Below are 12,317 nucleotides of genomic sequence, written 5' to 3' on the forward strand. Positions count from 1 at the left end.
AATTAATTCAGTGTTAACTTTATTATTGATGTGTGTGCTCATCTCCAAGTACCAAACTGAGGAATAATCCAGTCTGACAAAGATTTCCACTTGGTAGGAACACATCAGTGGTCCACACATGTTTTGTGAACCAGATGAACACTTCCTCAACAAATATGTGCTACCTAGCTCTGTCCCACAGTGAGCAGACAGCATATAACCAGAGGACCACTTACACTGCACTGTCCAAACATGCAGCACCTGAGTACACACATTCACTCTGCATACTGAGCTGTTTTTGCACAAATTCAACAGACAGCTCATTAATGTGCACTGTCAACAGTCTAAGGCAAGTGCCGTACCATGCTCCCACTTAAAAAAACACACATTACTTAACATGTGCACACATGCAGAGAGGCGAGACACAGATATTAATCTTGCTGTGAGTTGCTGCAGAAGGCCACCTGCCTCTGAACTTTGTAGCTTTCTGATAAACGAGTTGTGTTTTTTTTTTATAGCGACCTCATAAATCTAACACATACTCTGTTAATGCTCTGCCACCTCAGCCTGAGGGAACTGTTGGCAGTGATTCATGCCTGATAACACACATGCATGTATATACACACATGTGACTGAAAACTATTAGCTGCGTGTTTACATTATCAATTGGTTTGGCTCATGGCAGTCCTCCTCTGGCGATGACAGCCAAATGCACATGCAGGACGAACAGGACATGAAGGGCTCTATTCTGACGCCTACTGACGGTGAGAAAAGCAGCGACGCATGAGTGAACTGGTATTTTCCTGTCAGACACTGAGCTTATTTCCTCCACTGTGCCAGCTTGGTATTTTGGTGCCTTGGTGGGAGGAAAGGCATGTTGTGCGTGGTCTGCTGCCCACCTGCTCAGAGGAGGTTAACTGCTCAGAGCGCTTCTAGTATTTTGGTCATTATATCTGGTGAAATCACACATATAAACCTCCCTAACATCAGACAATTATAATCATGCAGACAAAAAACATTTTTCTTTTTGACTGGCAATTATCAGCTCTGTAGTCAATAACGTTAGGAGGAAGTCTAGACCCAGCGGTACTCAATAGGCATCCGGCCACCTGTTTGTGGCCCCCGAACTGTTATTTCTTCAGTATGTGTTTTGGTTGGGTCGACACGTATACCTATCAAGACTTGTCTCCATGCCAACGATACACAGACAGCATTTTTAAGTTTCACTTTTGCTTTTGAAGCCGTTCGCATTGTCACTTTGCCAGAGAGCAGGGGAGGGAGCCTAGATTGCGCATGAAAAAAAAAGGTTGCACGAAAATGGCGTGTTGCAAATTATCATCAACCTACTGCTGTGAATCTGCGTTCTCAACAATGAACGTGGTGAAGAACCAGTACCGCAGTGCACTCACAAATGAACACTTGCAACAGTGTGTTCGCCTGGCCATCACACCATTTGAGCCAAAGTTCCAAAGACTGGCAAAAGACACAAAATGCCATTTCTCTCATTAAGCTGTGTTTCATGTAAAATAGTTTTTCATTATATTTGATTCCTGAGATCTTGATATGTTTGTTTGTTACCTGTTACGACTCTATGGAGGTGCTGATTTATTTTTGTTAAACTTAATGGTAAACTGGCCTGACCGACCTCAATAAATGGACCTTTGAGTCACTAAAAATCATCTTTGTGGCCCTTGAAGATTTGTATTTGAATAACCCTGGTCTAGACTAATGGCCTTTCCTTCACTGTGGTGAGTCTCTTTTCCAATAGCAGCAGGTTTCTGTTCAGTCTATCTCAGGAGTGATTTGTCACAATTACATGTGGCATATCTACTGGTTACATTTTATGCAACCTAGATTAGACTGTTGCAAAATGACAACAGAAACTTCTGTGCAAATGTCAACATTACACTCGTATTGATTCATTAATTCATCAATTCATCAATCTAATGAAATGTGGCAGACAAACTTGTCTCTGCACTAAATGAAGAAAAGAGTGCAGAAGAAACATTTGCAGTGAAATTAAAAAACATCCTGAAATAGATTTACTGTATATTAAAACATGGAATGATAATTTATAATAATAAACAGTTCATCTATTTCAGTGAATATTACTTTGTACTATTTATTTTGATATATATTTGATTGCTCATTTATAAATGTTATTGCCTGAAATTTAGGGAAAGCTATTTAAATCTTTCATTTGACATTTGTTGTTGTGTCGGTTTCTTTGGGTTCTTACATTGCAGGGTGCTTATCGCTCATCATAATCATTTATCTTGTGTTCTGGAAACAGTGTAATTGTCTGCTGCCTTGTCTTTAAACTTGTATTTCAGAGCTGAAGACTCACCGAATACAAATAAGAGGCAGCTCAGCGGAGCAGAGCAGGCGACTGAGACTCAGCACTTTTCATTCAACACACTGTTAACAACATGGAGGTCAATAAAAGTAGGTAAATATTATCCCTGGTGTCTTGAATAGTCTGAGGACAGACACGGTTTCTTTCCAAAGGTCTGGACAGTATCAGTATTATTTCTGACTCAGCTGGAAAGATGAGGTGAATGATGTCACTCACTGACATTTCTGATCGAACCAGAGCAGTGGAAAACCTCATCCTCTACCCAAGGACAAACTGAATTACACTCAAAATATGCCATGTTATGAACAAATGATACTACGGTAATAACAACTGGTACAGTTCATTCCATGCTTGTGGTATTGCAAATTCCCTTTCTTATTTAAATTCCCTGCTTCCCGCAGATCCATATATCATATATTCACTGCTACATACACACACACACACACACACACACACACACACACACACACACACACACACACACATATATATATAGTTCAGTTATTAACCTGTGGAGTCTGTTTTCCAACTGTATTTATTTCTACAACTCTATGGCTCATAAAGTAAACTGAAATAAAATGATGGTCCCTTCTTAAGAGAAATGTTACCTCATCTCAAACACTGTTGCCCTTTTAACTGATGTTACCAATAAATCTCAGTGATGTTTATTGAAAGTTACATGATGAAAGGTCTGAGGCCTGGGTTTGATTCATCTATCTAGCTTCTTACACAGTGTGTGTCTGCTATTGTGAAAATTTTCCTCGTCCTTTGTGCCATAAAACAACCCAGCAGCATTGGTGACTTTGTCCCCAAAGGGAAACTATTAGAGTCTATCAGACTATTGTCAAGAACAACATTGAATTAAAATACACAGCCAGAGGTCAGTGAAAAAGTAAAACTTTGTGTAGTTTTAGTTGTTGGAGACCTTAATGCTAACAACCATGACCGTAACCCAACATCAGGGGGTGACCTCACTAATTGTCTTGTGGCTGCCATTTGGTGCAGGGTTGATTTTTTTGTGTGTATGTGTGTGTGGGCGTGGACGTGCATGAAAAACCTACTTGACATTGGTGTTGGTGCAGATGATGTACTCTATCTCATCAGAGTATGGGTTTTGGAAGGTGAAGCTGCTTGTTCGGATCAACATCCACTCCCTGTTCTTCATTCGAAAACGATACATCACTGACAGAACCTGACCCTTCAACTTCACCACCTGCAGAGGGAGAAAATCACTCATTAACATTGTTTCCATCAGGTCTTAATTATCCAGCAGGGCCTGGAGACAAAAAGGGAAGCTGAGACTGAGATATCAGCTTTATATATTTTTCATCAAAATGTATTTTCTTCAGATTTGTAGTTTTCCAGTGTGTTCATCTGGGAGTGAACACTCTCATCAGGAGAGTGAAACATTCAATTAGCCATGACCATGTTATCAAGTCAACATTAAATCATTTTAGCAGAGCAGTCTTCACTTAGCCAAGAACAGAGGGGGAACCCATTTGACAACTTTCACCAGGAGGGAGGATGTTTAAGAGTTTAATTAGCAGCTGTCTGAGGACACATTGTAAAAGCTCTGGTTTCTAAGTTTTGAATTGAGCTGTTACAGTCATGGTGTCTGCTGTATGATGTGCTCTCTGTGGCAGGCTGCTAGCAAATACTGCGCTCCTGATCATCTCCCCCTGAGCCAATCACTCTACTGACTGTCAGTCTCCTCCAAGTGTGAAATGGATCTAAAATGACTCTGAAATGAACTGTGACCAGAGCAGCTGATCGCAAATATGGGGAACTTCAGTCCACACAGAGGGCAGAACACAAAGAGAGGGGGAGGAAGGAGAAGAAAGGAAAATGATCCTCTAATAATTCAGCAATGAACAATACAGTTAAAATGATGCTGCTTTGCTAATAAATGGGACAGAAACTGGAGTTTTCTTTGATTAAGTAACAGACAACCAGCCTGAAAATAATCAGATCAAATGAAATAGATAACCAGATTAAAAAAATGAGATATCCAGATTATATAAAGTAACTAGCATATCAAATACTCAAGATACTCAAATTTAACTAGAGGGCCACCACAGAGGAATCAGAGAGTGCTCTTGTAGTGGACCAAAATGTAATGGGTTCTTCCCATTTCCCATTTCAATTTCATATTTTTGTGATCTTAATAAGGAGCAACTGGCCGACAGAAACACAAAAGAGAAGAAGTTGATCTGGCTGTAGAGTCTGTGAACTCTTCTTTTAATCACTTAATAAAGTTGTGAGTAATACACAAGTTCTGTGACATGTGAGAATTGGAGCTGACCAACGTATGATCAGAATCTATGGCAACTGATTAGCTAAATACTTGCTGACATGTGCAAACAGTATAATCAGTGACCATATCAATCACCCTGCCAGAGCTCCAGTCGGTCAAAGCAGACTGAAACATGCTGGATGGATGTTGGTTTGCTGAGAGACTGATGTCCAAGATAACAGACAGTCACCCCCATGATGCACTCTGAATCTCCACCTGACTTGGAGATAATTCTTTAGTTAAAGGCCCATCATTACTGTTCCCATTAGGAGTGATATTTACAGCTGAGTGAAAATTAAGTGATAAAAACATTGACATTTTGTTTCCTCCATGTGGCCCCTAGCATGAAAAGTTTAAGTTTGTCTGAAACCTGCATTCCTCTTTTTTGTTACAGTGTAGAACTTTGTAACCCTGGTTTTGTTAACATTTATGTACTTAGAGAATTTAAAAGTAGTTTGTGCAGCAAATAACTTTCCCATTTCTCGGATTTTAACCCCTCAATTGATGCTGTTTTTCTTTTCATCTGACACACATACAAAAAAAAAAAAAAAAAAAAAAAAAAAACCCAAAACCCCTCTAGGTCCAGTTATCTGCTACAGTCCAGTCCTACCTGTTGGAAACCTTCTCGAAGGTGACTCTGGTCCTCAGGATGGCAGAACTCCAGAATATCTTTTCCCAGCAGGTCCTACAGGATGGGGAACAGTCAGTTCATATTTGTGAATAAAAGGTTGTTTTAATCAAATAAATACACAAAAAATAAACATATATCTTACTACATACAGCATCCTACAGCAGAAGAACAAAGTCCAAATATTTGTTTCATGTTAATGTCTGTTTGATTAAGTGGCAGACAACAACAGATGTTCTGTCTGATAGTAAGGATGTTATTGAAGAAATGAAGAAATAGTACATTGTACACTGAATAACCTCTGACTCACAGATGCAACTAGAGTGACAAACTGATGTTGTTAACAGATGATGCTGCATTGTTTTGTCGACTTTAGATCTCAATGTCATTTTATGGTAAATTAACCACTATGAGTTCCAACTCAGTATTTCTATATTTTCCTCTGATTTTGAAATGAATCATTCTTCAAGCTATTAAATACATTAGCTTTGGTGAGAAAGTGATAAAGCACTGACGGCAGATGTTTGCTTCAAAGGTGAAAGGTAACTGCAGATGTTATACTGTAGGTGACCTAATAAATGAAAAGCCAGATATTAATGATGTTGATAATTTGAAATGTCTGATAAATGTGTTGCAATAAAAGAAAAAAAGGATCTTGAGGAATTTAACAGAACAGTTTTAGCACCCCTTCCTAACATGATGCACATGTATTAGTTATGAATGATAAAAAAAACAGTTGTGTAACTTTTTGATTCAGTGATTCTATCCTGTTAAGTAATGGCTGTACTCAGAGACTCGTGCTGACTGGCCACAGGAATGTGTTTAACGTACCGGTATAGGCAGCAAATGTTTTCATCTTGTTCTGCTTATTTCCACTGTCAGCACAGTCACTCATGTGCATAGCTAATGATGCAAAATTCTGCTAAGTCATGGAATGAGTTTGTCATGCACAACATAAGGAGTTCATCTGAGAACATAGCGTGACTGGAGTATTGCAACAGAGCGTCAACAAGAGATCATGAAACCAGCAGAGAGTTATTTTAAGGTTATAGGTCAAAGTGAGTAAAACAAGTGTTTGTAATTCACAAAGGAAGCCTTTGGAATGTGGTCTGGCAGGTGGCCATGTAAGGGAACCAGACACTTTTCTTAAATTTTTAAAATCTTTGTTAATATATTTTGGAGCTAGTCTGATCATTCAATACTGATTACTATCATTATCAAACTGTTAATTCTTAAATAACATCCTGCATGGAAATGATGTCCATTAATAATTAAATAACTGGTCACTAATAAAAGGTAATAACAGGCAAGAAACATTAAGGCGGAGGAGAATTACCTGCACCCTGGGAGCTCACATCTCATTCAGATCCCTTACTTAAATATAAGAACCAATCTAGTATAGCAACGTAAAAATACTTCATGACAAGTAAAAATCCTGTGTGAAAAATCCTACTTAGGTAAAAGTACATAAGTATTAACAGCAAAATGTATTTAAAGTACGCACTTGTTTGGTCCCTCTGACTGATCTAGTATTATATAAGACAGGACTACATGATTAATACTGAAGCATCAGTGTGTGTACAGCAGCATGTTACTGTTGTAGATGATGGAGGTGGAGCTAGTCTGAACTATTTATAAAGCCAACAGTTTGTAAAGTAAAAATCACAGAAACAGTAAAAACCATGAAAGCTGTCAATATAAGGTATAATCTATTCTAATGTAAGCTTGTTTCAAATGAAGACCGGCTGCAGCAGAAGTAAGAGCTCAGTTAAAAAGAAAAATTTCATCTGCAATGAAACTTGAACAGGATTATGAACTTTCATGGCATTGCAAAGTCCTTTTAATCCTCTCAGCTAACCTGAGGCTGATAACCAATGACGTTGATACAGCGCGGGTCGACAAAAGTGATGACACCATCCGAGTTGTGACGTGACAGGAACTCTGTCGGCACCGACAGGCCGTTCAGATCCATGGACACCGGAGAGCTGGTCACCTGAGAGAGGCACAGACACGTCATTCAGGCATATGAAGAAATGTTTAAGAAGGGAAATGTAGAGTTGGAGCACAAATACAACTACAGCAGTGTTTGACACACTAAGGTACTGTTAACACTGTTTGCTGCTGGCATCACAACTATCCACACTCAGTCCAAGACTCTGTAAGAGAACAGACTGAAAATGTTCCATCTGTTTGAGCAGTGACTGTCAAGAATGGCACAGTGCCAGCTAACAGAGGCCGACTGTGGCAGACTGAGATTAAGAACAAAACATTTCTGTTTAATCAACAGTGGAATAGCATTCATGATTCTTATTTTTTCCCCAGTTCATAATAGTGTTTATCCATCAAAAATAAAGAAAACAAATACAGAGAAAACATTAACTCTTCATATTAGCTTTCCTGCACTGATTTTCACTTCAGACAAAACACACACACTTTTGACTGTGCCCCCATACACACCTGCAGTCTTCCGATGGCCACTAGGCAGTATTTTCCAGTCTGACCTGCCTCTGTGTCTTCTTCTGGTATAGTCATACCTGAGAAAATGAGACACAGCCACAAAACACAGACCTGAGATAAAATCATGTTGAAACAGCGAGAAGACGCAAGAAAACATAATGATCAGAAACTGAAGAATTCATTGAGCAATTATTTTCTAAAACTTAAGATCTCTTTACTCAAGGGAGAGGTGTATTTCAGGGCAACAGTCTCCAACTCTATTTAACATCCACTTTAATGACTTGAACCCCTGGCTTATCCCGGAACAGTAAGGAAGATAAAGTCCTGCTCTATCCTGATGACCTAGTGTTGCTGTCACCCTCACAAGGACATCAGCAGTACCTGAACCTCATGGAGCAGTACTGTCAGAATTAGGCTATGACAGTCAACTTTCACAAATCTAAAATCCTGATCTTCCAAAAGGAGCCCAGATCTCAGACCAAATGTCAGTTCAAATTAGGACCTATCTAGATCGCACCAAATCTTATGATTATATGGGCTAAAAACAGCACCTCAGGTCAGTTTTGTCTGGCAGTAAAAGCAAAATACACATACCCATCAGAATTTGGACTAGAATATTTGAAAGTATAATCCAACCAATAGCCTCTTATGGTAATGAAGTTTGACATCCACTCCCATAGAGGCCCTGCATGCAGAATTCTGCAGGTCCACATTCGACATCCAAAGAAAAACACCAACCATTGCATGCAGGGCATTACCCATTCATTAGACACTTTTAAAATTTTGGTTAGATTTCAAATTGGGCCCCAAAGACATACTGAGATTTCAGGCACCAAACCCAACAACTGAACCCCCAAAAGAGTCCCTGCTGTCAGCTGGTCCAGAGACTTAGTGATCAAATAAGACCAGTACTGCTCTCCAGCCACTAGTCAAATTATTAAATTAACAAAAAATACCACCCATCTGGAACATCGGATGAATCAAACCAAAATTCAAAACAAACATAACTGACTAAGAAATGGCAGAGTATCTCTTTATTTTCAGAGATACAAAGCAGAGCCAGATCCTGACCAGATACAGACTCAGTGACCACAGTCTAATTATAGAAAAAGGACAGCACAAGTCCTGGCTACAAAACAGAGGAAAGAGTCTGTGGTCACTGAACAACAGGCGAGGTAGAAACAAAGATGCAATTCCTCTTAAAATGTGACAAAATGTTTTAAGAAATTTGCTTTGTTAATCCTGTACTTAACAGAGCTCAATGACAAGAAAAAGCAACAGATTCTGTTAGAAGACAGACATGCAGCACACTTAGCTGCGAAAACTGATAAAAAACACATAATTAAAACGAAAGCACTGCATGTGACAAATAAGTATCTTCACATAGCCTATTATACATATGGAACACACACACACACAGTACTGTTCGCCTGACCTTCATGCCTATAAAGCATATTAAACTGAATTGAAAATCGAGAGAGTGCGAGAAGGAAAGGTGTGAAACAAAGTGCCCTGAGTGCCTCTCAACAGGCATTTCTCATTAAGTGTGAACACTTATTTCTCCATTTGCTACTTAACCTTTGCTGCAGTGAGAGGTAATCTACTGGCTGACACGGCCACTGCTCCTTTACAATGATTTATATGTCATGTTTTCACCATCAAGCCTCCACACTGTAAGAATGTTTTCAGCCACTCTGCTGACATATTTCATTCAGGCAAATATTCAAACTTGCTCCTCTCTTCTTAGTACTAAATCAAATATAAAGTCACGTTAAATCAAACGTAGTGTATCTCAAACAGTTTTGATGACATACAGGCTGTGTGCATTTCTCTGTGGACTGAGGCTTTGATACTTTTACAGTATTAATATAGAACCTAACCTGCTTTACAATAAAAAAAACATCTACCTTTTTTTGCAATTTGGGATCATTAAAGGTTATTTGGGAGCCAACCTTATGAACTTAGGATGGAGAAGTATCCCATCATACATCTTGCATGAACCTGTCTTCATCTGGAGATGGATCAGTGGACATTTTCACTTTATACAGTATGTTTGTAATAGGATCAGGGATAAAGGATACTCACACTAAATTTTGGTGAGCAACACTGAATGTGAATATAACTTTGTTAACAAGAAAACCCCACAGAGCCCTTTTCAATTGCATTACATGGTAATGCAAACTCAAAACTATTACTGCCTTTCAAAGTAAAAGCCTTCCAGAGAAAAGTTTCATTTTAAACCAACCTCACACATACATCCACTGGCAGCACATCTCACCTTCTGCAGTTTCAATTCTTTTTTAAAGCTTTATCTCACAAATTCAACAACTTTTTTGAAGTGCAATACTAAAGAACTTTACGTGCCTGGTATATGCTGTTGTTTTAGATGAAGAAACTATGACCATCAAACCGTGTTAAAAAAGTAGTAACTTACTGCAAGGCCCAGAAGGTCTGATATTGCTGTAGTGTCAGAAGACAACTCTGCCAAACTGGCTTTGACTGTAAAATGTTTACATAGAAAGGACAATAACCAAAATATGACAAGATTTACAGTCCCTATCCTTGTGTCTACTTTCTGTAGAACAACTTTTACCCTTACTACAGAGGATTTGCATAATTACATGCGTGTGCTTTCTCTTCAGGCCAAAGAACACAACTTACACAAAACAGGACATCAGAAACAGACCAGAAAGGAATCTTTTATTTACGACTGCAGTGCCCAATAGCACCACCCAACATCTCAACAATAAACGTGCACTCATGGAAAACCCTGAGGAGTAGTATTAGTTCCTGATTTTCACAGCATTTTAACGTTATCCTTAATATTCTGTAATGATGTTTTTTTTTGGGGTTTTTTTTTTGTTTTAACCCAGATTTTAACATTGTTACAATGACTTTTGAAAACCCATATACTAATGCCTCTCAGAGATACCAAGCAACATCCACAGTCTATAAAAGAGTCTATTAGATACAAAGATAGAAAGGTACAAAAGGTTTGTGATCACATCCAGATTGACCTTGTGCTTTTTAATATGAAATAATTTCTGCATTTTATTCTGCTGAAATTCCTCTGCAGTTGGAAACAGGAGTTCCTCACAAGGTTGAAATAGATGAGCCTCCCTCAGCTCTTCTCAGCATAAAAACAAAACCATGACTCTGTCCTCACTTGTGGCTACATTCCTCTTCTCTAACACAGTTCAGTCGGCGGCCATTGTATTGGTGCCGAATATGTAACGTCTGTCTCTCTGCTATCCATCTGCGATTTATGAGTGTACGTGCGTGTGTCTCGCCTGATGATTGTTTGCCAGCAGTGTGTCCAAAATATTCCACAGCAGTATTTAGTGTAAGGAAATGAACCATGTGTCAATGATTTCAAAATACATATGGTGTTTGTGTGTGTGTGTGTGTGTGCTTGTACTTGCTACATAGTAAGGACCAAAAAAAGTATTTTACTAACAGAGTGAGGACATTTTGGGAAAGTGAGGACATTTTGGCCGGTCCTCACTTTTTGAGACACCTTCAAATCACATTTTGAGGGTTAAGACTTGGTTTTAGAGTTATGGTTAGAATTAGGTTTAGGTTAAGGTTAGGGTCAGGGTTAGTGTTAGGCACTCAGTTGTGATGGTTAAGGTTAGGGTAAGGGGCTAGGGAATGCATTATGTCAATGAGTGTCCTCACAAAGATAGAAGTACAAATATGTGTGTGTGTGTGTGTGTGTGTGTGTGTGTTTGTGTTATTCCTGGAAATAGTCCAGCGTGACCTCAAAGTTCTGAGAGGGGATTTAGTTGTGTTTCACTTCATGTGGTTCATTTCCACCACTCAACTTTACCACATCAGCCACGTAGACACCTGGTCTGAGACCGAGGGGGTGCATTCCAATCATTGTCTCTGTAAACACTGCACAGTGTCAGAGAGTGCATCTGAGGCTTTGTGTTCTCAGAAGTGGTGTGCCTCAGATCCACTGGATACTTCTGTTATACTGATACACAGTGTGAGGCTGAGATTTCCCGTATATTAGCATACAGTATATAACAGGTAAAAGACGACAACTGAAAGTTAAAAGTAATGTTAAAGAATCAGCAGATTCTTCTGAAATTCTTCTTCAAGGTACCCTATTTTACACTTTTCTGTTTTATTTGAAGTGTTGACATCCATAAAATTTGTGGTTTTAAAACCAAAATCTCAGTGTAATACATCTTAATCTCAATCTTAATACAGTATGGAACCTCTAAAACAAGTTCTTCTAAAATTTAAAAAATATTTCATGTATTCTAGTTTTTCTTAAGGTCATGAAAAAACCAAAACCAACAATGGTGTTTGTCCATCTCTTAATACTTTGTGACTTCTTTACCTTGTCTGGGACTCTCAAGCCCAAGCCCCTGGATCATACTGAAGATGTTAAGATTGGTTTATGGTTTCCCAGAACTAGTTCTAAAGATGTTCTGTCTGGCTACATCAGAAATCAGAAGGTTGAATATGTAACTCTGGTTCTCTGAGTCGAGAGACTCTCTTTACCCTACGTATTCCATATGTACGGGGACTGACCACCCAAACTGGCTTTCAGCTGGAGAGATAGTCTCTTTGCTCAGAGAACGTGGGTTACA

At 38.9% G+C, this 12,317-nt stretch overlaps 1 protein-coding gene across 4 annotated transcripts in view; it reads right to left on the bottom strand.

Moving 5' to 3' along the window:
• arnt2 (aryl-hydrocarbon receptor nuclear translocator 2) overlaps positions 1-12,317 on the bottom strand; it is a 66,263-nt gene that overhangs the window by 18,560 nt on the left and 35,386 nt on the right. For all 4 annotated transcript variants that reach the window (XM_071489632.1, XM_071489633.1, XM_071489629.1 and 1 more), the window contains 4 exons: positions 7,714-7,790; positions 7,115-7,249; positions 5,239-5,313; positions 3,397-3,548 (listed from right to left, as the gene is read on the bottom strand). In XM_071489632.1, coding sequence (XP_071345733.1) covers positions 3,397-3,548; positions 5,239-5,313; positions 7,115-7,249; positions 7,714-7,790 — 439 coding nt within the window. The remainder of the gene's footprint in view (positions 1-3,396; positions 3,549-5,238; positions 5,314-7,114; positions 7,250-7,713; positions 7,791-12,317) is intronic.

The sequence above is a fragment of the Trachinotus anak genome, unplaced genomic scaffold (assembly GCF_046630095.1).
Source record: "Trachinotus anak isolate AG129_WGS33_773 ecotype Australia unplaced genomic scaffold, CSIRO_AGI_Tana_v1 ptg000011l, whole genome shotgun sequence".
NCBI lineage: Eukaryota > Metazoa > Chordata > Actinopteri > Carangiformes > Carangidae > Trachinotus > Trachinotus anak.